General features: G+C 57.2%; 1 protein-coding gene across 13 annotated transcripts in view; it reads right to left on the bottom strand.

Annotated features, from left to right (window-relative positions):
- Positions 1-24,592, bottom strand: part of IQSEC1 (IQ motif and Sec7 domain 1) — a 162,719-nt gene that overhangs the window by 40,390 nt on the left and 97,737 nt on the right. For all 13 annotated transcript variants that reach the window (XM_021069400.1, XM_021069392.1, XM_021069395.1 and 10 more), the window contains one exon: positions 906-1,200. In XM_021069400.1, the coding sequence (XP_020925059.1) occupies positions 906-1,200 (295 nt within the window). The remainder of the gene's footprint in view (positions 1-905; positions 1,201-24,592) is intronic.

Raw genomic sequence — 24,592 nt, 5'->3', positions numbered from 1 at the left:
CAGACCTCTGCTCCACAACAGATAAACTAGAGGACCAGAGAGCAAAGAGAGTTCAGGCTATGGCAGATGTGAGATGGGGACAGGGAACAAGGCAACTTCTGCAGCCTAGGGGCTGACGGGCCACGGGGAAGTGTCCTGGGGCTGGGCAAGGTCAGAGGTGGCAGCCCAGGTTCAGTGCCTAGGAGCTGGGGACAGGCCACAGGCTAGCCCAGACCTGCAGGCCTGCACAGTTGCTTCTGGCAGCCTGGGGGTTCTCCTGAAGGGACTTACCATCAGAGTTTCACATAAGAATTCTTATTAAAGTGCCTACTATGTGCCTGCACTCTAAGGGGCCGGGAGTGAGACCTATTCCCCCCGCCCTGATGCCAGGCTGCAGTCCTGCAACTCCCTTGCTCTGTACACGGGTGCTGACCCCATTGTGGGCGCCGGGGCCCCAGGGAGGACGCACAGACTGCAAGGAGGCAGTTTCCTAGGTGAGCATGGCGCTGCGAGCTGGAAGGGGTGTAATAGCAGCCCGGCCTTGCTGGCTGGGGACCGGCTTGCTCTCCTTCTCAAAGCACGTGCTCTTTCTGCTGTGAACTGACACCCACCCCCCTCCTCCTGCAGACCTCCGAGGCCCAGGTCTCTCCTGACCCCGGAACCTCAGTGGCTGCCACATAACCCATGTGCACTGGTGGCATCAGGAGCCCCCAGGGCCCAGCCATTCCAGCGCTTCCCTCCCGAAGCAGTCCTGAAAGCCTTTTGGGAGGAAGCAGCTGGGGTTTGGCCTGAGGCGAAGGCCACGTTGGTGGAAAATAGCACCCACCCCAGCTGTCAGGGGCGCAGACCCCTGGAGCCTCAGGCAGCCTGGCCTGAGGCCACGCAGGCACTGCTGCCTCGCCATCCTCCCCGCAGCCAGTACCTACCTGCTTGTCCTGCAGGTCAGAGGAGAGCTCATAGCTCTCGGAGAGGGATCTCGAGCGCTTGATGGCCTCCTCCTCGGCCTGCTTGCGCAGGATGGAGGTCGAGTGCTGCAGCTTGGGCCTCCGCGTGCGCTGCTGCTGCCCGGGCGGCCCTGAGTACAGCCCATAGGCACCCCCCGATGTGTGCTCGTAGTGGTCCGGGCTCAGGCTGGAGCCGGGCGCCAGCGGGCCCTGGTGGTAGGCTGCGGGGCTGTCCAGCGATGTGCCCGTCTCGCTGCTGGGAGCCTCGCCCTCGACGCTGCAGAGAGACAGGAACAGGCCTGCTGTGAGCAGGACACCAGAACCCAGGACCCCACAGGTGTTCCTCCTTGCCCTCAGGCAGCTGGTCCTCATGGGCAGCCAGGGGCCTGAGGTGACCCTCTGTTCTGTGCCTTCTTAAGGCTCACCTCCCCTTGGGGAGCTCCCGCTTTCTCTGGACAACTGGCCACCTTCTCACAACTGATGCGCCTCCCTGATGGTTTTGCTCACTGTCCGTCCCCTATTGGAGAACCTTGGCGCCATGTGCTCACTGAGGACTCCAGTGGCTCCAGCAGGCCTGGCACAGGGCAGGTGTTTGGTGACACTTCCTGCCCTGCAGGGGTTCCTGTTCTTTTTCTCCCTTACCATCACCTCCTGGACTGAGTAAACCACCCAGTTTGTATCAAAAAATATTAATAACAATATTAACAAAAGTGACTCTTCGCTGCATACCTCCTGGGGGTCAGGCCTTGCGCTCGAGTTGGTTATGGGCTAAACTGGCCCCGCTGGCCAACATGTGCATATCTCAAGCCCCAAGCCCCCAGTGCCTCAGAACATGTCTGTATTTGGAGGTAGTCTTTAAAAAGATAATTAAGTTAAATTAGGTCATTAGGAATCTAATCAATATGACTAAAAGGAAAAGCGAATAGGGGATACACACACACGCATGCACGCCAGAGTGAGGGTGTGGGGAGAGGACGTTTGTCCATACACCCAGGAGGCCCCTGTAGGAACCAGCCCTATCCACACCTTATCTGGGGCTCCCAGGCTCCTGAACCGTGGGGAATACACAGCTGCGTTCAAGCCGACAGTCTGTGGTGCTGGTAGCGCCAGCTTGGAAATGAATACAGAGCTGTCTGGGCGTTTTGTCTAGAATGTAAAACCAGTCTGCAGGGGACAGATTATTAACCTCCCTTTCCAGGTGAGGAAATAGAGGCCCACGCAGCACCGGCCTTGCCCCAGGTCGCACAGGTGGAACGTGAGTAGGAATTAAAGCCCAAGGCTCCCCCACCTGCTTTGCCCTCATCCCTGGGGACATGCACATCCCTCATGTGCCAGGTGGGGGCAGGCTGGGGGATAGAGAGGGACAGCTTACTCATGCCAAACTCATGACCCCAGAAGACACAGGCCACAGAGAAAAAAGAGAAATGGAACCGAGCTTCCGGTAGCCTCTGGCAGCCTCTCCAGTAGTGCCTGCCATTCCCCTGGCCCTGCAGGAAACCACTCCGATCCCTGGGGTCAGGGCTTGGAGGGGGAGGGGGTTGGGAGGGAGCGGGGGAGGCTTCAGAAAGTGACCCAGCAGAGGGAAAGGCCCACAGACGCCCGCGGGCTACAGTCCTTCCTCCCGCAAACATCTTCAGAGCAGTGGGAACGCCCTGCATTCAGCAGCCTCTGCTCCCATGGTCCCCATGGGTCACAGGGCCTGGCAGGGTCCCCACTGCCCAGCGTGGCTGCCTCCTGGGGGAGGGGCACAGCAAAGGACCCTGGAGCCAGCACACCCAGGCTGAGGCCAGCTGCCCTGGAGGCCAGTCCCACCCCAGCCGGCCCTGGCTGCAAAGCCCTGCACGTGCCATCCTGAGGAGCTCTAAGAATAGCTCAGGCCTTCCGCTCCAGCCCTCAGGGACACGCAGCGGGTCTCCTGTGGCAAAGGCCATCCCAGCCCAGAGGCTGCAGCAGGACGAGGGTCCTTCTGCTGGGAAAAGCCCTGGGAACTGGCCTCAATGTGGCTGAGTGGCTGAGTGGGGGTGGGTCATGTCAAGGCCTGTCCCCATCTGTAACACTGGTGGGCTGCACTAGGTGCTCTGGGACCACCACCCCTGGAGTCCCTCCTGCCACCAGTCACCCTGCGGCAGCCTCTCTGGGCCTCAATGGTCTATGCTGGGCACAAGATGGGGACAGGGATGGGCAGAGCTCCAAAGCCTGCCATGTTCCCTCAATGGACAGCTGGGTGGAAGAGAAAGGGGCCCAGGTGGGACCTGCGGGAGGTGGATGCCCTAGGCCCCCACCCCCCCAACGTCTCCCACAGACCATCTCTGTACACATGTACCCCCATCCCCCGCACTGCTCAGGGGCCGGATCTGCCTTTACCAGCAAGAGGCTGACAGCACACACAATGGTGTCCTTGAGGAGACAGCCAGATTCAGCTCACAGGGATTTTAAACCTGGAATCTTCAGAGGCCACAGAGACCGAGGGTGGGATCTGAGTGGGAAACCCCTTTGAACCTCACGGGCCACTTCTGCCAGGGAGTTGGGGGCTGGGACCCACCCCCAGCGGCCCCTGGGACAAGGGGGCATGTCCACCTCCCAGTGGCAGGGGGTTTAACCCTTTACCTGGCCCAAGTTCACCTGGCCTCAGAGACTGAACAGGTGAAAGGGACCCTCCCCCACAGCAGGTCCAGGCCAATCTGTGTGAATGGCACCGCTTGAATTGTGCCATGTGGCAGCCCTTCCACACCAACATCAAACTGCCCCAGTAAGAAATGGCTAGGACACCCTCCGGCAACCCACACGTCGCGGCACTGTCCTCCAAAAAACGGGCAGACACAATGAGCAGAGCCCGGAGCCTAAGACCCATCTTGAGCCAGAGAACATCCCCCTGCCTGGCCCCCAACAAGCTACACAGCATTAGACACTAAGAGTCTCCTTAATCTAAGCCAAACCACCAGCTGACACAAAGACAATGTTTAAGAGAAAATACCCAGTGTTGACAAGTACGTGCAGCAAGAGGCACTCTAGGGAGGACCCGCTGGCCTGACTTTTTCAGAGCACCCCCTGGACCTTATCACCAAGCTTGAATTCTACAGATTCCTGCCATGTTCTGGGTGAACCCACAGAGATGTTCACTCACATCTAGAGCCCTTGGCGCCAAGTCCCTGCGTCCCCATTAGTGCTGGGCTCTGCCCTGCTCCTGGGGGGAGGGGTGCTGTCTGATGAGCAGAACAGCCACCCCCAGCTGGAGGCCCACTGCAGGCAGCTGCAGGGACTCAGATCCTTGGTAGACTTTCAGACCTCGCCAGCCCACCCACCCACCTCTTCCTCCATGGCACTCTCCCACTGGAGCCAACACCTTGCCACCTGGGGCCTCTTGGGGAAGCTTCTCTCAAGCTGTACCTACCAGCCGGATGGGAAACGCTGTAGTTGGTCCTCAACCGCCCACTGAGATTCCTGAACACTAGACTCCCATGGTGCAGTCCATCCAGGTCTGGGCAGGCACCTGTTCCAAGTCCCTGCCATCCCCTGTTGGTTTAGCGTTTCTGTGATGTTCCAGGACTGTTAGGGCTGCTGCCAGCACTCTCCTGACACAGCAACCTCTCCTCTAGAGATGCACACGGGGAATTAGGACCGACAGGCAAACATGGAAGTGTTAACAGGGGTGCTTGGAGTGAGTGCTAGCCCCTCAGCGCTCCTGCTCCACCAACAAAGAGTCTTGAAGGGATCCTCAGCAGAGGGACTATGGTGGGGAGTGATGGTGGCCTTCTCCCAGTGTCCTCCGGCCTCGGGCCAGTGGGGAGCCTAGGGACAGGCTATGTCCTGCAGAGCTCCAGGGCCCTCACCATGGCCTCCACTGGCCGGGCCCAGGCCCCACCTCCATGACCTAATGGTAGGGCAGTGTCCCTGGATCCCACCTGCGGGCCTGGCCACTATTTGCATAGCTTGAGGAGCCTCAGGGCCAGCTGGGTCCCAGGAACCTGGCTCCCTCAGTGATGACAGCTAGGTAGGGTTTGGGGCCCTGGCCCGGAGGGTGCCGCTAGTTGACATCTGCCTCATCAGCCGGGCCTGGGCACTGGCGGGAGGACCCAGGCTGGATGCTGGACAAAGAGTGCCGGGCAGGATAACCAGCCCTTACCCTGGCCCCTCCTCTTAGCCAAGGCCTAGACCTAGGAGGGTGAGAGTCGATGCTGGGGACCTTGAACAAATAAAATGAGGGCTAATGTTGTGCTTTGCTTATGGGATTTGTTAAGTGTTAAAAGCCACAAGGAGGCATGGAAACAGAATTTAATGCCTCCCCTTCCCCTTCTTGTATATTACACCTTTAGATAGAAAGGTGCAGAACAGAAAACATTGTTTTGAAGGAGAAACATCAGGACAGCTGCAAGAACAAAACATCTGACACGAAGAAGTCTGCAACAACGAACCACATCCCGCCCTCACCTTTCCCATAAAGGGCTTTGCTGAAAGCCTTCCAGGAGTTTGGGTTTTTTAAGGCACAAGCCACCTGTCTGCCTGCACTGCCCTGCAGTATAAACGTTTTGCTGCTGGTACTGCATGGCTTCACTGTGCCTCTGGCATGCAGACTTGGGTTCAGTAACATAAGTGCAAGGAATTCCCCTATAGCGTTGTTCCTAGTTATGCATACTTGGAAATAACATAAACGCCTGTCAACAAGGGACTGACTTAAATTAATTATATATCAATCTAATGGAAACGTCAAGATGGGGGAAGATCTGGCTTGATGGCTGTACTTATGAGAAAGGCTAGGGGATCTTTTTGGGTGACATGAGTTTAATACAAGCTGAGAAGCCGGTCACTAACACAAGCAAGTGAAAAGCCAGAAGCAGAACCAGCCCTGCTGTCCACAATAGGTATGAGACCACAGCAGAAAGCATCAGGAACCCTAGAGCTGGTCCTCAAGCCTGGGGTGTGCACTTGCCCCGACCTTCTCCCCACCAGACCTGGGCAGACATGGCTAATTTATCACAGACTCCCTTTTGCAGATCTGCCAGCACTGCTCACTCTGGGCGTGGGAGTGAGAGGTGCCCTGTCTGCCAACCTCAACTATAGCACGAAGCCCCCTCCCACCAAGGGCTGGGACGCTCAGCCAGGAGAACAGGAGCCAGAGGGGATATGAGGCCCATTGTCTGACAGGCAGAGGACAGAGCACATCATTCCTACAGACAGAACCTCGACCCATGTCACCGGCAGGAGAAGGAACACACTCAGATGGATAGGGATGCTCTGGAGGTAGAGCTTCCTTGGCACTGGAGGTGTGCAAGCGGCACTTGACACCTGTCAAGAGGCGGGGCAGAAGGACACCTGTGCTGGCTAGAAGTCACTATCACCTGTACCCCACCTGTGTACCTTTACTTGTGTTTCTTGGCCTCTGAGGCCACTCTTAGGGCTCAGCTCCAATACCACTTCCTCCACAAGGCCACCTCTGTCCGCTGCAGACCCCATCCTGGACTCTTGGGCACTGTGGAGATGACCTGGAGGAGCATTTGTGTGGTCCACCCACGCTCCTGGAAGTCCTGTTCTATGAGGGCTGGGTCCCCAAAAGCACCTGCTCCAGCAAAGACAAGGACCTAGGACTGGCTCCCTTCCAAGCTGTACATGTGCATGACAGGGACCCAGAGGTGGGGCTGGCCTGGCGTGTGCCGCAGAACGTGCATGGGGGGGGGGTGGGCTGGAGTGGGGTGGGGGCTGCAGAGCAGGAGGGGCTGGAGAGCAAGTAGGCGCTGGACAGCATCAGGCTAGAGCTGTACCCAGAGGGAGAGGTGTCCACACTTGGCCCCAGTGGCTCTGGCCCTGCCCTGGTCAGCCTGGGAACTCCAAGCTCTGAGTCACTGAGTTACCTGGGCTCTTCTTCCCCCTGGTCCAGTTTTCCAAACACACCCTCTTACACTAAGGCTGGACTGTGTTACTTCTATGTGGGGAATTAGCTGGATCACTACAAAACGGCATCTGGAGCTCCGACAGCCTGAGGATGACGGAAACCACAGAAGAAGAACGAACACATTTTGAAGTCTCTTCGCCGTCCAGCTCAGGGGCTGGACGGGCTCCTTGCTGTGCCCTCTGAGCCAGATGTCTGGGTTGGAATCCCTGACCAGCAGTGACCACGGGCAGGAACCCCTTTGTGCCCCAGTCCCTTTCCTGTGAAATTGGAGTGATCAGAGGGCCAACATCATACGGCTACTGTGAGGCCTAACAGAGTCGGTACAGGTAAAGTCCTTAAGAGCCGCTTGGCTCATTAACAAGTGCGTTCTAATAGCTGTGTCCACTTTTTCCTTGACCGAGAGGGCCTGGCTGCATGTGCTAGCAGTTGAAGCAGGAGGGACAGATGGGCAGGAACCCAGCCAGGATCACCTGCCCTGCCTGCTGCAGGGCCTCTCCTTCTACCAGTACCCGCCTCCACGGTGGGCCAGGGATGCTGGTGACGGGCTCCCGGGCGGGCAGGAGAGAGACCCGGGCCCATGGCCGACACCACATCCAGACTGTATGTAGCTGTGGCGTGAGTCAGGGCAGGGGACCCTCAGACTCGGGCCACGGATGTCTCTAATTATGGGCTGTGAAGTCATAGATGACTTTTCTTCAGAAAAATGTTAGTCAGAGGAGGTTCTGGGTAGACGCAGGACCCACTGTTCACCCCCAGCACTGGCGAAGCTGATGACAGTAACAGTAACTAATGCCTGCACAGCCAGCAGTGCTCTGAGCTGTACACGTAGCCTGTTTAGTCCTCCCAACCACCCAAAGGCACAGAGAGGTTGGGCCCATGCCTGAAGTCATGAGTGAAATCAGAACCTAGGCAGTTTCACTTCAGAGCCCACACACTTACCCCCAGTGCTTCTGTAACTTATGAGTCTCTCTCTGTCTCTCTGTCTGTCTCTCTCTCTCTCTCTCTCCACACACACACACACACACACACACACACACACACACACACACACACACGGGTTTGGGTTATGCAGCAGCAGCATCTCCTCCTGGTACAGGTCTGTGCTTGGTGTTTAAACTGTGTGAACTGCAACCCCAACCACCATCCCTGGGAACCAGGAGGTAGCGAGGCCACTGTCCCTTCTATTGATAAAGAACCTGGGGCTGATGGAGCTGAGTCACTGGGCCAAGGCTGACCTGCAGGGGACCTGAGCCCAGGCGGGTGCACCTTTTGCCCGGCAGCCCAGAGGAAGAACATGCAGTGGGCGCGCTAGGGGCAGGGCTGGGGCCCAAGGAGGTCTTGGGATCGTGCATGGTCACAAGATAAGCCAGCCTGGGCTGCATGGTGCCAGCTATGGTGACAGTACACAGGAAAGCCACCCACTTCAGAATGGGTTGGGCCCTGCGGAGGGAGAGCAGTCTGCAGGCTTGCCTGGGGTCAAATGACTAGGCCAGAGCCTCCCTCTGGACTCCTGGCCACCTGCACAGGCCCAAGCTGCATGGCCTCCCAAAACACACATGTCCCTCACACCTCCAGGCCTCGTGGCCTCATCCATGTCCTGCTTTCAGTTTCCGATTTCCAGAAAGGGAGTCCAGGCCAGAGACAATGAGTGCCCAGTCCTCACAAGTTCCCTTTGGGGCTCTTTAGCCAAGGCCATGTTAACAGAGGTTTACCACCCAGAATAGGGAGGGGACAGTCTTGCTCTACACTGGTTCCTGGGGGAGGGACGCCGACAGAGCAGGCCAGCATCTGCAGGGGAAGGGAGGGTGGGAAGGAGCTGGCGGCCACATCCTCACCTTGGGACCGGGGTGAGGGCAGCCTGGGAACTTCAGGGAGGTAGAGGCATCAAGCCATTCAGCTGCTGGGGAGGGGCTGCCTGGGGGCAGTGCAGGCATTCCAGCAGGGTCTGGGACTGCCAAGTCCTGCAGTGGGTCACAACACACATACACTCCCCCGGCCCCACCTGGGAACCCCAGCACAGGCTAAGTGCATGTGTCTAATCCCTGCAGTGACCCCATCGAGAAGGCACAGCTCCCCCTTCTCTGCAGATGGGAAAACGGGGACTCGGGGTTCAGGGCTTGCCCAGGATTGCAGGGCTCGGAGCAGAGCCAGGACTCAAGTGCGTGTCATTTTCCTAGGGTCCTGACTCTGACATGTGCCCAGGCCTGGAGGCAGCCCCCGAGGGGCAGGGCACAAGGACACAGAAGGGTGGATTAGAAGGGAGGCATGAGTATGTAAAGGGTCACAGAGCTGGGGAGCAGCATGAGGTGGACAGAAAGAGCCCAGGGTCTCGGGGAAACTGCTCCCATGCTGGTCATCCCCACCCTCCCCCTGGCCTGGGCAGAGAAGCATCTCCAGGGAGGCTGAGAGCCTTACAGCCTGGACCACAGTTGATAAGCCGTCCCTAGAAAGGATGGATGCCTAGCTGGCAACAGAAGGGACTTATGGAGCCTGAGGGTTGCCTCTGAGCTTGTCTCTCCCAGGGGGGAGGAGCTGGGGACCTCCTAGACCAAGCTGGGTGATGCTGGGCATCTCTTCTGGAGGGCAGGCTGGGTGAATGTGACCTAGAAGGGCCTGGAAGGGGCGAGGGAGAGCACGTCTCAGCCTGCAGGGCCCAGGGAAAATCTAGGGAGGGTGGACAGAGGGGCAGCGAGGGCGAGTCTACAGGGAGTGACTGGAGCCTCCAGACACTGCCTGGGTCTCAGACGAGGGGCTGGGGGAGCTGCAGCCACATCCACCTACGTGTCCAAAGGACTTCTGGCTGGTTAACTAGAAGTTTTATAAGCAAAATGAGGGAGGTGACAAGCTTTCTAGACCATCTGGAGGCAGCCCTGCAGGCTTGGCAAGGTCAGCAGAATCAGGAGGGTCTACAGGGTTCACAAAGGAACCCAATATACCCAGAGTCCAGCCCCAGGCACTTTGCCCTTGCTATAGGCTCAGCTGAGCTCCTGCACCTTCCTCCCCACCCCCACCCCACTCCATTTCTGGAGAGAGACCTCATCCTTCCAGCTGCTCAGGCCAGTAATCCAAGGGCCACTCCTGGCAACTCTTCCTTTCACCTAATTCCCCATCTGTCAGCAAGTTAGGTTGCTCTACCTTCAAAACAGAGCCAGCATCTGACCACTTCACCTGCCCAGCAGCAGCCCAGTCTGCAAGCCCCAACCCTGTCTTTGCATTACTGAGGCTTTCCAGTGGGCTCATCCAGCCCCTCTGGCCACACCCCTCACTCTCCTGCATTCCGCAGCTGGGATCCTATTAAAACACAACTGACCCTCCTCCATTCAACTGGGACCAGGCTTCTCCTCCGCTGCCCCACCTCCACACTTGCTTGGCTATTCCCCCGCTCCCTGGCCTCCTGGTTGTTCCCCCACACTCCCATTAGGGCTCCTAACCTCAGGGCCTTTGCACGTGCTTTCCCTCTGCAGGTGTCTTTCCCCAGACATCGACCTGGCTCCCTCCCTCACCTCCCTCATCTCCCTCAGGTGTCTGCTCAAAGGCTGTCTCTCAGTGAGGACCCCCTCCCCCAGCCTCCCCCACTGTATCTCTCTATAGCTTGATGCCACCACTGCACTGCCATCTGTGCCAATGTCCGTCCCATGAGGTCTGAGCCCCAGAACAGTGTCTGGGACACAGGAGGTGCACGCATTCTGAACTACTCCTACCAAGATGGGGAAGCCTTTAAAAAAAAAAAACCTCAGACTCCTGAAGGCTGCTCTGTCTGCCATGTGGACCATAAGGTCAAGCCAAGGTGGGCACCAACTTATAATCAACAGTCCTAGCCAGGCTGGCTGGGTTGCCCCTCCGGTGAGGTTTCAGATCCTGGGTGGGTACGGTGGTACAGAGAGCCACAGAGATCCCAAACACACCCAGCCTCACAATCTTAGTGTAGAAAATCAATGTAAACATGACTTAGAATTGTCCAGGAATAGGTTTTTCAAAGGAACGCTGGAAGCTTTTCCACCTCCTTGCCCCCTAACCACGGGCTTGAAAGGGAAAAGGCCACCACCGCCAGGCAGACATCCCTTCCTCAGGAGGTGGTGGCCAGGTGACGGACACGAGGTAACTGTGAGACCCAGGAGACTCTGTGAGGACCTAGGGCATAGGGCCCCCAAACTGGGTTGGTCCCTAGACTTACCTGGGTGACCAGCAGCCTATTCCCGCCCAAGTTCCGGGATCCCAAGAACTTGAAGCGTCAGCCAACAGTGCGGCCCTGGAAATGGCTTTGAAAAGAACCCCAGATGGTTGTGGTCTATGGCCTGCCTGGAATCCCAGAGGCCAAGCCAAGCCCCTCCAACAGACATAGAGGAAACTGAGGCTCTGCCCAGCCCTCCCCCCTCCCCTCCCGCTCCTCCACGGGCAAGGCGCACCCCCCAGGGACCAGCCCATGTGGCTCTGTTTGACCTACACAGAGTGGTCACCATCTTCATTTCCTTTTTGAAGTTGGAACTAGGTACCAGGTATGTTTAATCGAAAGCCAGATTTTGGGCTTTTAGAAAACAAAAATCAGAAGAGAACGCATTCCCATGTGGCCTCCATCATGCAGCTGAGCGGCGGCCGACTGTCTGGTGATAGACGCCTGGGGCCTGCTGTGCTGGGGCCCAGGGCAGAGGCATGGCCACACGTCCAGGTGCCAAAGATGTGACTTCCTCTGGCTGGTCTGACTTGGTTTCCCACCAGCAAAGTGGCCTCACTTCCCCTGGCTGTGCACACAGCAAGTGTCTGGCCTCCAAACCGGGCCCAGCCAGGGGCCCCTGCCACAGTGGCCTGACAGCTCAGGTCCCACAGGACACAGTGTCCCCAGGCAGGAGCCTAAGGGTGCAGCCTAACCCAGCTCCCTTACTGAGACTTAACACGTACCTACTACATAGCTAGCTTACTACAGGTTTTTTTTTAAAGGATGGCAATTTTAAAATTTTATCGATTTTAATCTCTCTTGAGATTTTCTCTGGACCTAAAATGTCTTATTTACCAAACTATGGATGAGGCAGCCGGGCTGCACAGGGACCACAATGTGAATTAAAACAAGCTACCCCTGGGGGTGTGGAGGGGTGATATCTGCCCTCTTCCAGGACTCCCACAGCCCATCTCCCCAGGCTGGTCACTTCATTCCATGAACATGTGCTGAAGCCAACTTTGGGGCAGACTGGTCAGGGTCAGGGACACAGGAGATACAGACAATGACAATGGCCTGCGTTAGGAAGTGATGGGGGAACATTGGGTGCTGCAGGCTAGCGAGCCGAGCATGAGTCCCCAAGCCAGAGGTGGGGAGGCTGGCTGGGAGGCCCATGCCATCTGCTGGGACCCTAGGAGGAGCAGCAAAGGTGGGGGTCCACCACGTGCACAAGACACGGGGAAGCTCAGTCTGGCAGGACCTGCGTGGGGGCTGCAGGAACCAGAAAGTTCAGGTCCTTGCAAGGCTTGTGAGGGAGGGTGCACTTGATCCCAGCATTAGGGCAAGGCCGAGAAGGGTCCAGGATTTAACTGGGGTGGGATGGATGGCAGTGGGACTCCAGAAAGGCAACCCCAACTGCAGAGCGCAGGCCTTCCTCCCCCCAGTCACTGCCTCTGCCTCCCCTCATCATTCCCCTATGGTGACTCTGGGGGGACAAGAGGGCCTGAGCAGACCAAGAGAGTGGAATAGAGAAAAGGGGTCAGCGACAGGCCAGAATGTGAGAGAGCCATGGAGGAAAGGACAAGCGTCCTTGGGACCTGTATACCACACTGATGCTAATGCTGGGGCGGCTGAGGACCAGGGGTGTGTGTATGTATGTGTGTGTGTGTTTGGCAGGGCTGGGCAGAAGCCCGCGTAACTCAGGATGGTGGCTGAGAGAAGACAGGTGGCAGCTGAAGGTGCTCCAGGCAAGAGACCAGGCACCTCTGAATGGTGACTGGGGAAGGGCCTGGGAGGAACTACAGGAGGAAAGGGACCCCTGGGTGGGCAGGTAGGAGCTCCCTTACCCCACCCCAGGGGCCTTGCTTCTCCCTGATGGGCAAGAAGCGGTGAGTAGGCTGGCCAGGGCCTGACCCAACCCCCACCAGCAGCAAGCTGGGACTCAGGCAGGGCGAATTTGGGGAGCCCAAGGTCTGAAGTAGGCAAATCGAGAAGGGGGTTCACTCCAACCTGTTTCCAGCCACAGGAAGGGCCCGCAGCTCCTACAGAGGACCCAGGTCTCCAGCCCCACAGCTCTTGGCTCTTGACTGGCAGACCCCTGGGTGGCCCCTGAGCCTGGAACAGCCCCTCTCTGGCAGGCCAGCCCCCACCTTCCCAGCCTACAGGCCATCACCTCGGGGAAAGGGCCCCACCCCAGGCCTGCCCTTCCCCCGGAGATGAGGTCGACTGGGCTCTGCCTCCTGGGCTGCAGCAATGTCTCTAAGGATGGGCACAGAGACCTCCAGAAGTGGCTTGCATTACATACAAAAATATAGGACTCTGAACAATGAACTTCTCACAGCAGGAGGCTATTTTTAGACCTCTGCTCACGGCACCAGCACTGAGCACTCCCTTGCTTGTCAGCTGCTGTCAGCGAGATGGAGGAGGCACGGGGTCGCGGGCTGCCAGCACCACAGGCCAGGGAGGCCCAGGCTGTGCACACAGCCCCATGAGGCACCCACCACCCCAAGGTGTTCTGACGACATGAGACTCCACTGGGGCCGCAGCCCTTCCTGAGCCCTAGCTTCCCAGCTGCATGGCAGGGACAAGGCGTGGAGTTGGGGACATGGTGCCCTGGAGAGGACCCTGCAGACGGCTGCTGTCCAGCCTTTCTGGATGGGAACTGGTCTGGGGGTGTGGGGCAGCGCCCCTCCTCAGTCAAGCTTGTTGTCACCAGCGCACAGACAGAGGGAAGGAAGCAAAGTCCACGGCCACAGCCAAGCCGTCACCCGGTCCTGTTGACATGTTTCCAATCGCCTTTCTGGCCCCCGGGGTGGGTGGGGGGTGGCAGCTCTAGCCTTCCCAGAGCAGGTCTCACCTCTAAACATAAAGAACGCCAGTCTGTCTGCCTGCAGGGGCCTGGCCAGACCTCCTCATGGCTCCAGGAGGGTCAGAGGTCAGTCCCAGGAGCCTGCAATCAGGTCTCCACATTCGTTTACAACTTTGGGGACCCTTGGGAAGAGAGCTGAGGGTCCTGGCTGTGCACTAACATGGTGCCTAGTGCAGGGCTGGGGAGGTCCCTCGAGGCATATGGGTGCCAGGGCAGGTTGTCCCCCGGGGCTCAGGGCACCGCAAATTGGGGGCTAAGGGTCACCGGGGCAGGAGGGAAGGGAAAGGGTGTTCTATCAGCGCCACTCCCTTGCACCCCCACTGCATGCACTGCATGGGGCTCTTCAGGGCAGCCTGGTTACCTGACTGCCTTTTCTCCTGCATCGGGCTCTGGTGGGAGAGGGGGTTGCAGGCTAACCTGCCCCTTGCTCAGGGCTCCGGGCTGAAGACAGGGCAGGCACAAGCAGGTGCTCAGTGAGCGTTTGCTGAAGGAGTGGACAAGTGATGCTACCAGCAGCTAAGGGGCCCAAACGAACCTGGGAAAGAGCATCATTCATTCATTCATTCATTCATTCAACACAGAGATGAGGACAAGGCCCACTGGACCATCAGGTCCAGAACTGCAGAGCTGTGTGCCAGGCACTTCCTCCCTGCCTCTCCTCCCAAACCCATGCTGGCTCAGATCCTCTCTGGACCAGGGGCCATAAGCCCTGAACCTCTTCCCTCTAGGACCCTTGGGCAGTGCCCTCACCTGCCTGTCCAGGCATTTGACCTGGGTTACCTTGGTCACTTCCGTGAGGCCATGGCTGGGCTCCCCCACCCCCTACACTGACTTACAAGTGGGGACCAAGGCCTGGAGGGGAGACAGATTCATCAGGGCCACACGTGACACACATAGCGGCAATAGAGCCCGTGACTCTGGACCTGTGTCCACACCTGCTCCCTGGCCCTGTAGCCAGGCCTTGGCAACATCAAACTGCAGACACCTGTGACTTTCTCTGAGGTACAGACGTGTGGTCTGCATGCACAGCGCTGCCCCCCACACCTTGGGGCACAAAGGAATGGGCTGTGCACAGCTCAGCTTGGGGACACCCTGACCCAGCTCCCCTGGGCCCACCTCCCACTGCCCTGGGAGGCCTGCTGGCCAGCACCAATAGGGCCTTGGGCGGGAGGCAGGAGGGCAGACTCCCTCCACGGGCAGCAAATGTGCGTTCTGACTTGGGCTGTGAGCCAGCTGGGGAAAGCCATGCTGTTCGAGGTGGGGGCTGTCGAGCCCAGCAGGGTCTCTGCCCAGAGAGGTGCCACTCACAAGCCATCACTGTCAGACCCAGGGCGGCCCTGACTTATCTGGAGATCTCAGCCAGATCCCGAGGACTAGGGGACAGGCCTAAAGCAAGAGGAAAAGCGGGCCTCAAACACCAGTCCTGTGGCCCAATCCAGGTCAGGCAGCCAGCCTTTCCAGAAAGGGTGTGAAATGGCCCTTTATTCTCTCCACGGCCATCTTGGCCCCTGGGCCTCCCCTCCCCCCAGCGACGGCTGGTTAGGAGGCCAGGTGCCCACCTCCTCTCCTCACGTTCCCTGGGAGACAAGGGTCCTAAGTGGGGGCTCCTATGGGCAGCTGGGCATCAGGTCATGGGGCCCACACGCCCTCTTGATAACAGACAGGGAGTTCCCACTGTGGCACAGTAGGATTGGTGGTGTCTCTGGAGTGCTGGGATCCTCGCATAGCAGGGCACAGTGGTTAACGATCCAGCGCTGCCGCAGCTGCAACTTGGATCTGATCCCTGGCCTGGGAACTAACTCCATATGCCAGGGGGTGGCCAAAAAAGCAAAAAGCAAAAAAAAAAAAAAAAAAAAAAAAAAAAATCAGATGGAGCTGGGGGGCAGCTGCATCCACCAGATGGCCCGCGACCACCTATCGCCACAGTCCTCACCACTCCCTACAGCCCACCACTTCTGGCTGCTCCTCTCCCTTACACCGCCTTCCTGCCTGTCGAAGCACCTACATTTTCTTGCCACACTTGCAAAGGACCAAAATGCAAGACCCAACTCAAAGAGCAGAAATCAGACCTGCAGCTCCCGGATCTGCTGTCCCCAAGGGGAACAAGTCCCGAGGGGCAAGGTTTAAGAATTCCCACAGCTCTGCACGGTGCTGGGGACTCCCGGGCCTCCTGTTCAGCTGCATTCTCTCAGTGTTTGATTTCTGCAAGACCCACCAAAGTAGAACCATCACACTGATGACATCCACAATCACATGGTTGTCAGGGCCACCAAACTTCAACCAGACAGCCTCCTTCCTCAATTTCATACAGTTAGGATACAATTTAAAAAGTGTTTGTTCAAACCTAGACACCCAGGTGACATCCTGGGGTTTGCCTGCCCCCAGTAGCCTGCTTCACCTGTCTGTGTAGGGGACACTGCACTGCAGCTCTGGAAGGACCTATAGGGACTGTGGATGGAGGTGGGCCAGGTGGAGCTCCAGCTATCCCACTGCCCCACTGCCAGGGTGAGGGACGCGGGGCAGGTGACCTCAGCGCTGGTGCTTCTGCTTCTGGTCTTAGCTATGGTTATTGGTCCTGCCCATTTACTCAAAATGCACATGGGGATTAGGTAAGGACACACCCTGACAACCGAAAGCCCCGTGTAGTGCGGGGCTACTTCTGCTCGGCACCACTGATGAGGACAGGCTCGGCCCAGGGCCTTTGCCGGCTTTGTCGAGGCCCCTGAGAGGGACGTTGGAGGTTTGTCCCCAGTCCTACACCAAATAAACAGCTCTGCCCAGGAGACCAGAAACACCTGTGCTTCAGGACAGAGCCTCATGCTCTCAGCAGCCCCTCTCCTTCCACTCCACCCACAGCCCACCTGCTGTACAAACCACTGCCCTCACCGTGGCCTCATGTGCGGGCCACTTCCATAGCCTGCCCTCTGCCAGGCCCTCATCCTGGCCGGGTCCAGGTGGGTCCTGTTGGTTTTGACTGTTTGATGGCATACACATGGTTGGGCTGCTAGGCCCGGGGTTCGCTCAGAAAGATTTTTCAGAATACACACACACACACACACACACACACACACACACACACAGCCAAAAATCTTCCCGGCTGGGCCAAATTAAATACAGAGGCCTCTAGTTATTTCCATACGTGTAAAATGGACTTAAATAAAGCAGTTCTCTGTGGCAGGCTCCAGCAGACAGGGCTGGGCCAGGCCCCAGGGACGCCTGACGGTGTGGTGGGAGGCATGGGCTGGGGAGGTGGCCCAGGAGCTGGGGGGTGTGGGCAGAGAGGAGATGCAGTCTCGCAGGCCTCCTGCCAGGATGCCCTGCCTGACTGCGAGCTGACCCCGGGACAGGCACATACATGCGTCTGCATCCTCAGGGCCAGCCTGTCTTAGGAGGAATGAATAAAGGAGCTAACAGCAAAGAAGATACTTGTATAATAGCAGTGGGGGGTGGGCAGCCACCTACCTGGCCCCTGAGGATGATACATGGAACCAAAGCTCACCATCCCAGAACTTTATTCTTAGAAGGTTTTCACTGTTTAGTGTAGTTTTAAGTTCTCAGCAAAGCTGAGCATAAAGTACAGAGTTCCCACACACCTGCCCCCCGCCCCATTCACAGCTGTACCCCCATCAACACCCCCACCACAGCATGCCTTTGTCACCATCGGGGCCATGCAATACCATCCACGCCCAGAGGCAGAGATTACTGAGGGCTCACGCCTGGAATTGTGGACAAGAACCTTCCAAAGTGGGTGCTTTATCACCTATTTTGTCGATGGAGAAACAGAGGCACAGAGGTTCTGTAACAGAGCAAGGTCCCAGGATTCACAGAGGGGAGGCTGACCGAGGCACTGGGCCATTGCATCACCTCTCCCTCCACAGGGGAAGCCCAATAGCCTTGAGTGCCCCCCAAACCCCGCCTGCCGCTCAGGACCCAAACCCACAGCATTGCTGAAGGGCCCCCACCAGCACTGGGCACTTGGAGCTGGCGCAGCAAGGGCCCGGGGGAAGAACCCTGCCCCCCCCTTCAACTCCTGCATCTGCAGCGCTAGCACACAGTCCTTCCCTGTCTGGCGTCTGGCAGGCAGGAGCTGTGCAACCTTGGGTCAGTGACGAGGCTCTCTGCGCCTCAGTTTCCTAGCTCTAAGATGCAGGTGTTGTCCAGCTCACGGGGTGGCTGTGAGGGCCAAACGACAATGCACACAAGCTGTCATCTGGGGCCTGAGAATCAGGAAGAGCTCAGGGCAGCTGCAGTTGCCAACACAACAGTGGCCTCCCCATGGCACACAGGTGCCATGGGGACCGGCGTGCTGGAGTGCAGTGCGGGGGCAGCAGGGGGAAGAGGCCTTGCTTAAGGAGAGGTCTTTGCTCAGAAACAGGCACTGGGCACATGACCAAGACCGGTCGCCCAAGGAGAGGGAAGGGGCACGGACCGGGTGGGACACGGGCCCACAGCCAGCTCTCCAGTTGAGCACTGCTGTGTTTAGAAGCACTGTGTTCAACCACAGGGGCAGGAACAATAGATTCCTGAGGACAAGAGCAACTAGAATCCCTTGAGCACCCACTACGTGACAGGCTACAGACACTGGGCTGTGGGGCCGGGAGGGGTCGGGATGGCTCAGCATTCGGTGCAGAGCTGGAGGGATGGGGGGCCAGGTCAGAAGCTGCAGGGTGGAGAGCAGAGGACCTGGGAGAGGCCTGGGTAGGGGAGGAGCTGCAGTGCGGTGGGGTGGGAGTCTCTCCTAGGCCAGAGGGAAAAGTATTTGGAGGCAAGGTCAGGCACCCAAGGCCAAGCAAGAGGAAGGACCAACATGTCTGGGGGGACAGGACGCAGACGCTGCCCAATCCTACCACCTGGCCGGGGCAGCCAGGGCAGCAGGCAGGTGCAGTGTGGATACCAGAGAGAGCCTGGGTCCTACCTGGAAGCCTGAGGTCTGAAAGCAAGTGCCCTGGGGACCCTGCACTGATGGGATGGGCCAAGAGCACCTCTCCAGAGAAAGCCCTGTCTGCTGGGCGGTGAGGGGGACTCTCCCTCACCAGTGGGGCAGGCAATGCTTGTCTCCAAGGCTGGGAAGTTAGCCCAGGTTGGGTCGCCTCAGTTCAAGGAACAAGGATCTGCCCCAGGGACCCACCCAGACAACATGACACCTCGGCCACCAGAAATGAGGCTGACCACAAACAGGTAACCTTGATTTAAAATCAACAAACTTCTGGGATGTGCTTCAGAATAACCCAGGGGCAATGAAATAAAAGTGCCCATGGGGGCCATTATGCCATTCTCTTTACTTTGTTTACAATTGAAGTTTTTCATGAGAAAGAGTTTAAAATAGTGCTAAGAACCTGTGATCCACATCAAGGCCTATCATCTTCCTGGGCCATTTTGCCATTTTTACTGAGTAGGGAAAAAAAAAACCCCAAACGCTGCATGTTTAATTTATGGCTCTGAGAAAGTCAAGGGCTGGAGGGAGCAGAGAACTGAATCAGCTGCACCTCCCCCCTCCCCTCAGTGGCTTGCAGCAGAGGAAGCAGCCACTGCCCCAAACACTTCCTCCCCAACCCCCGCATGGACCCGGACGCTAGGGGCCTGTCCCACGTCTGCACAGGGAAAGAAGGGCAACAGTAGCAGTAACTGGAGTTGAGACCAATTAATAAGAACCCCGGAGCTGCTGGCCTTTCCTGAACACCTCCTCCACCCTGTGTGGCCCTGGCCCCTCTCCCGTCATTGGGGGAAGGGAGGGTCACCCAGCACTGTCAGGGCATCTGGAGGGGACTTCTCATACCCAGGCGACCTCCTGGGGCTGGCCAGCATGGTTCTGAGATACAAGGCCACTAGCCAAAGCCTCAAGGGTGCTGTGTGCAGTCTGCAAGGTGGACTCTGCCCATCCCTGTGCGGCTGCTCGGAGAACCGGCTGGGGGGTTGTTCTGCTGTTTGGACTGGGGGTGGGGGGCTGCAGGTTCCTGTCTGCCCCACTAACCCTCCTGCCCCTTCCAGCCTCTGCCTCATTCTCCATTCTAAAAAGTCCAAGTCCCCCACAGGGAGGGGGAAAGATATACGTTAACCACAAGACCAAATCTACATTGTGCAAAGTGTTATTTTCATTAATACATGATTTTCATTTCCTTGCCTCAGTTTACTTGACTGTAAAATAGGGGTAATATCAGCTACTTCACGAACTCTTGGGAAGTTCAAATAGGATACGTGTGTGTAAAATTCAAAGGCCACCCAAACATCAGACATTATCATTTTTATCCTGTAGCCTGTTCCAGTCTTGATGAAACCCGTGCCAACTCTACACCTACCAGAGACAGGAAGGGCTTTGTCCAAACCCAGCATGTACTGGGCACCTGCTGTGCGAGTTACCTGCAGTGCTTCTCCCTCTACGGCCCGCACCTGGCAGACAAGGCTACAGCAGCTCACGGAGGTGACTGCCCTGCCCTGGCCACGCCTTCACAGAAGGGCAGATGTGGGACTCCTGCCAAGTCTCTCCACCCCAGGTGCCATCCTCTGTCCCCTGCAGCAGCTGTCTTCCTACCTGGCGGCTAGGCCAGGCAGGGCGGGGCTGCTGGCCCCAAACCCAGGCTCTGGAGTTCTCAGCACATTAAGCGCCAGAAGCGGCCCTGAGGACAAGATGCCAGAGTCCCAGAGTCCAGCACAGGCCACCAGCTGGGAGCTCCAGGTCCCCACGGCTGGGCTGGATCTCCCTCACCCACTCGCGGGCACATGCTCGTCCCATTTGAGGTCTCCCTCCAGCTGTGCTGCACTCTCAGGTTCACAGGCAAAACACTCCTGAGGTTTAAGTGCTCAGCTGCAAGCAGCGGGCCAGAAGCACACACACCAGCCATGTTGCTCTCACCTTCTCACCAAGGCTGCAACCAGGCCCCTGGTCATCCTGCCTCACAGTGCCAAGAGCCCCGGCTCTGCAGCTGCCTCCCTCTCTCTCAACCCTGGCCCTAAGTGCGGCCCAAGAGAGAGGTCATCCAGGAACAGCACAGTCAAACCTCTCAGCTCTGAAAGCACTAAAGGCTACCATCTACCAGGTATCTACACTGCGTGTTTATGCACTTTATGTGGATTAAGTCATTTCAGGAGCTCCTACTGTCATGTACATGTTACAAATGGGGAAAGAGAAGCACAGAAAGACTAAGGAACATGCCCAAGATCAGAGAGAGGCACAGAGCCAGGGTTGGGGTCATAGGCTGCAGTGTCTGCCCCCCTAACCTCTGGGTCAAACATCCTTCCTCAGCAAATAGCCACAAGGTCACAGGCCCATCTGTCTCCACAGAGGGGGAAGCTGAGGCCCAGAAAGGGGGTGTGATATGACGCCTGGTGCCAGGGCTGACAGAGGGGGAAGGAAACTGAGGCCTAGAAAGGGGACACGGGAATTCCCGTTGTGGCTCAGCGGTTAACAAACCCGACTAGCATCAGTGAGGACGTGGGTTCAATTCCTGGCCTTCCTCAGTGGGTTAAGGATCTAGCATTGCCGTGAGCTGTGGTATAGGTCACAGGTGCAGCTAGGATCCCTTGTTGCTGTGACTGTGGTATAGGCCAGCGGCTACAGCTCTGATTTCACCCCTAGCCTGGGAACCTCCATATGTGGCGGGAGCAGCCGTAGAAAAGGCCAAAAAAGAAAGAAAAAGAAAAGAAAGGGACGTGATGTGATGGGAGGGCTCCTGGCTCTGGAATAATCAGGATAAATAATAACAGTGACAATGACAGTAACTAACACTCACTGGGCTCTTACTACGATACAGTAAGGCACCGTTTTCAATGTTTTGTGCGGACGAATGCATCTAATACTCACACCACCTAGCCTCCTGGCCAGAAATAGAAAAGCACAAGCTGTTTGCTTCCATCTTCTAAAATGGGCACTGGGGAGGAAGCACACACATAGGCAGACAGACACCAACCTTGCCTGAGCCACAGGCGATTTCGGGGAACCCCAATGAGGAGGCTGCCTCCCAGCTGGGACTCTTTCAAATTTTCCTCACATGGGATTGAATTCAGCCCATAAACATGTGTTCCCTAATGATGTCAAAGACCATGGCCTTGGGCTTCCTCAGCACACAGAGGCCGGCTGTGTTTGCCTGGTTCCTACAGCAAGTCAGGGACAGTTGGTTTTTGTCCCTAAGACCCTATGTCATCTTGAGGCTGGCCTGGGACAAGTGTGCTACCCTCCAACCAAGGGGCACCGTCTAGTAACCTGCTGGGGCGTCTGGGAAGGCAACTCGGGATCGGAGGGGTCTGGCTGGACTCTAGGAGAGCAGAGAGCTGGCATCAAGCCACCTGTAGGCTGGGACACTTGGGAACAGTTGGGGAATCCTGACAGTAGGGGTACTAGACAGACGCTGGTTCTGCAGTTTGGGAAAGATGAAAAAGGTTCCATGTGCAATGTGACATATTTTGCTGAAGATTACTCCCAGAAGATTACTCCCAGAAGAAGCAGAGACTGGCTACAAAGAGCACAGACCATGGGAGCCAGGCTGACCGAGTTCAAATCTCAGCTCTCGGACTTCCTGGCTGGTGACCCTGGGCAGGTCACATAATCTTCGCCCAACTTAAAAATGGGCACAGCAAAAGTTGCTTTGAGGACTAAGTACTAAGTACTTCACCGAGGTTACCAAATGGTGACACTGCTATCATCATATCATTGCCCCAACCTTTGAACAAAGGAAAAAACACTATCATAGTTTCCCCATCTGTATAGAGAGGAGGGGGACGCTTGCTATGGTTGTACATCTGGACCTTAATTTTACATTAAACTGCCACCAGGTTAAGAGGTGAAAAACAGGAAAATAAGATGGGTAGAAGGGTCATTTCCACAAAGAAGCAGAGAAGCCACAGCCATGTATGAATAAGGCACTAAAAGCGACTAGAGTCAGGAGGGGCCCGGCCCCTCACAGAGAGAGTACACAAAAACCAGGCAACCCGAGAACTGTCCTTGACCCCAGAGCCCAGCCAGGAGCCTGAGACAATGGGACCAGGGTTGCTGTTCGCTGGGCACGTACCAGGCATCCTCAGTCACCAAAGCTGCATGGGCCCCACGAGGGATTTTTTTGGCCCTGTTTCACAGATGAGAAAATTGAGGCTCAGACAGGAAGAAAAGACACCTGAATCACATAGCCGGGAGGAGGAGGGGTGGGAGTTTTGTGCAACCCTGAAGCCTGGGCTCTGGGATGCACAGCTTCACACGAGTCATCTGGTGGCCTGGCAGAGCAGGCGCTTGGTGACCACCTGGTGAGTGAACCAAGGAACAGCAGGTGTGCGATGCCCGGGGGCCACACTTGTCTCTCCAGGGAACAAAGCCCCCTCTGGGCCCAGAGAGTACGTGTCCACGGTGCACTGCCGGCCAACAATGGCTGTGCCTACCACACGCAGCACCGCACACAAACCACGCACGACCTGGGGCTTGAAAGGGCGCACATACCCAACCCGGATACAGCCACATGACCAGAAGAGCAGCAGCCCAGGTGGCCCCATGCCACTGTCTTCCTCTATGATCACCATCAACTACCTTTCAGCAGCCGCTCATGCAGCGGGAGGAACAGCCAGATTCTCTAAGCCCAGACCAATTCATTCTTCAAGAGCCATAATGGTCTTTAAACTCATTATGATTTGCTTTTGAGGACAAGTGATAAATCACGCTCCACAGCTTCTGCACATCCCTCCCGCCACACAGACATACACTTCCAGGGGCCCTGGGCCACCTCTGCAGAACTGGTCCCTGCCGGGTCCAAGCCCATCAGTGCTGTGTCAGAGCCCGGCCTCTGTGCTTGGCAGGCGGATATTCCACGCGTCATCATAATTCAGAGGAAATTTACAAAAGAGGAAGGAAGAAAATCCAATGGGTCCTTGGTGGTGGGAAGAGCGGGGAGCTGACCCGGGTGGCTGTGCACATGACCAGAGCCCAGGGTGGCCAGCCAGGAGAGGGCTCTTAGACACCTACTGGGAGGGTCTCAGGCATGGATGGGGAAGCTGAGGCTCAGGGGCTACGAAAACATGCATCAACTCAAGAGCTGACCCGGGCCCTGGAATGATGTCTCCTCAACTCCCTGAGCCTTTCTTTCCTGCTGCCCAGAGCTGCCCTACCCAGGGGTGCTCCCAGCAAACCACGATCCCACGTTCCACAGAGTCCAGCCAGGGACACCTGCACACATCAACACCTGCACACTGTGCACCCGTAGCCTGGGAGCCCTGTCCAATCTCTTCCAGAAAGACCTATCTACCAGTCATCACAATGCCTGACTGTGCAGCTGGCAGTGCTATCCGTGTTTCTGAACAAAGTTGTGTAAATATTAGCACACCTAGTTCAGAGTCCAACTTCCTTGAGCAAAAGCCTGAGGACCACGGCTGGGCTGGAAGGGACCCTCCACCAGTTGTCCATAGAACTGGTTCTACCTTGGGCTTACCTTGTAATGCTCCCTGCCTTGACGTACCCACTGAGAAATGAAGGGCGGGGAGAGGCTTGGGCTGCCCCAAGGCTCAGACAGCAGAACACCAAGGACCAGTGCCCGGTGTGAAGCTGGCTGGGGGAGTACAGACGACCGGGACAGGTCATCTTGGACCTGTTACAGACTGGGGATGTCCCTGGGTCTCTGGAGCATGCTGGATCCTTCCTGGGTTTTTAGAGTGTGAAAAGACCACCTGGGTCAAAGTTGGGGGCAAGCTGGCTAGCCCAAGGAGTACCTGGCTAAGCCTCTGAGACCAGGGCTGGACTGATCCTCTCCCGCCCACCCTCAGGCATTCCAAGGCAAATGGGGCCCACCTGC

Source organism: Sus scrofa, chromosome 13 (assembly GCF_000003025.6).
Source record: "Sus scrofa isolate TJ Tabasco breed Duroc chromosome 13, Sscrofa11.1, whole genome shotgun sequence".
Taxonomy (NCBI): Eukaryota; Metazoa; Chordata; class Mammalia; order Artiodactyla; family Suidae; genus Sus; species Sus scrofa.
This window is presented reverse-complemented; position numbering and strand designations above follow the sequence as displayed.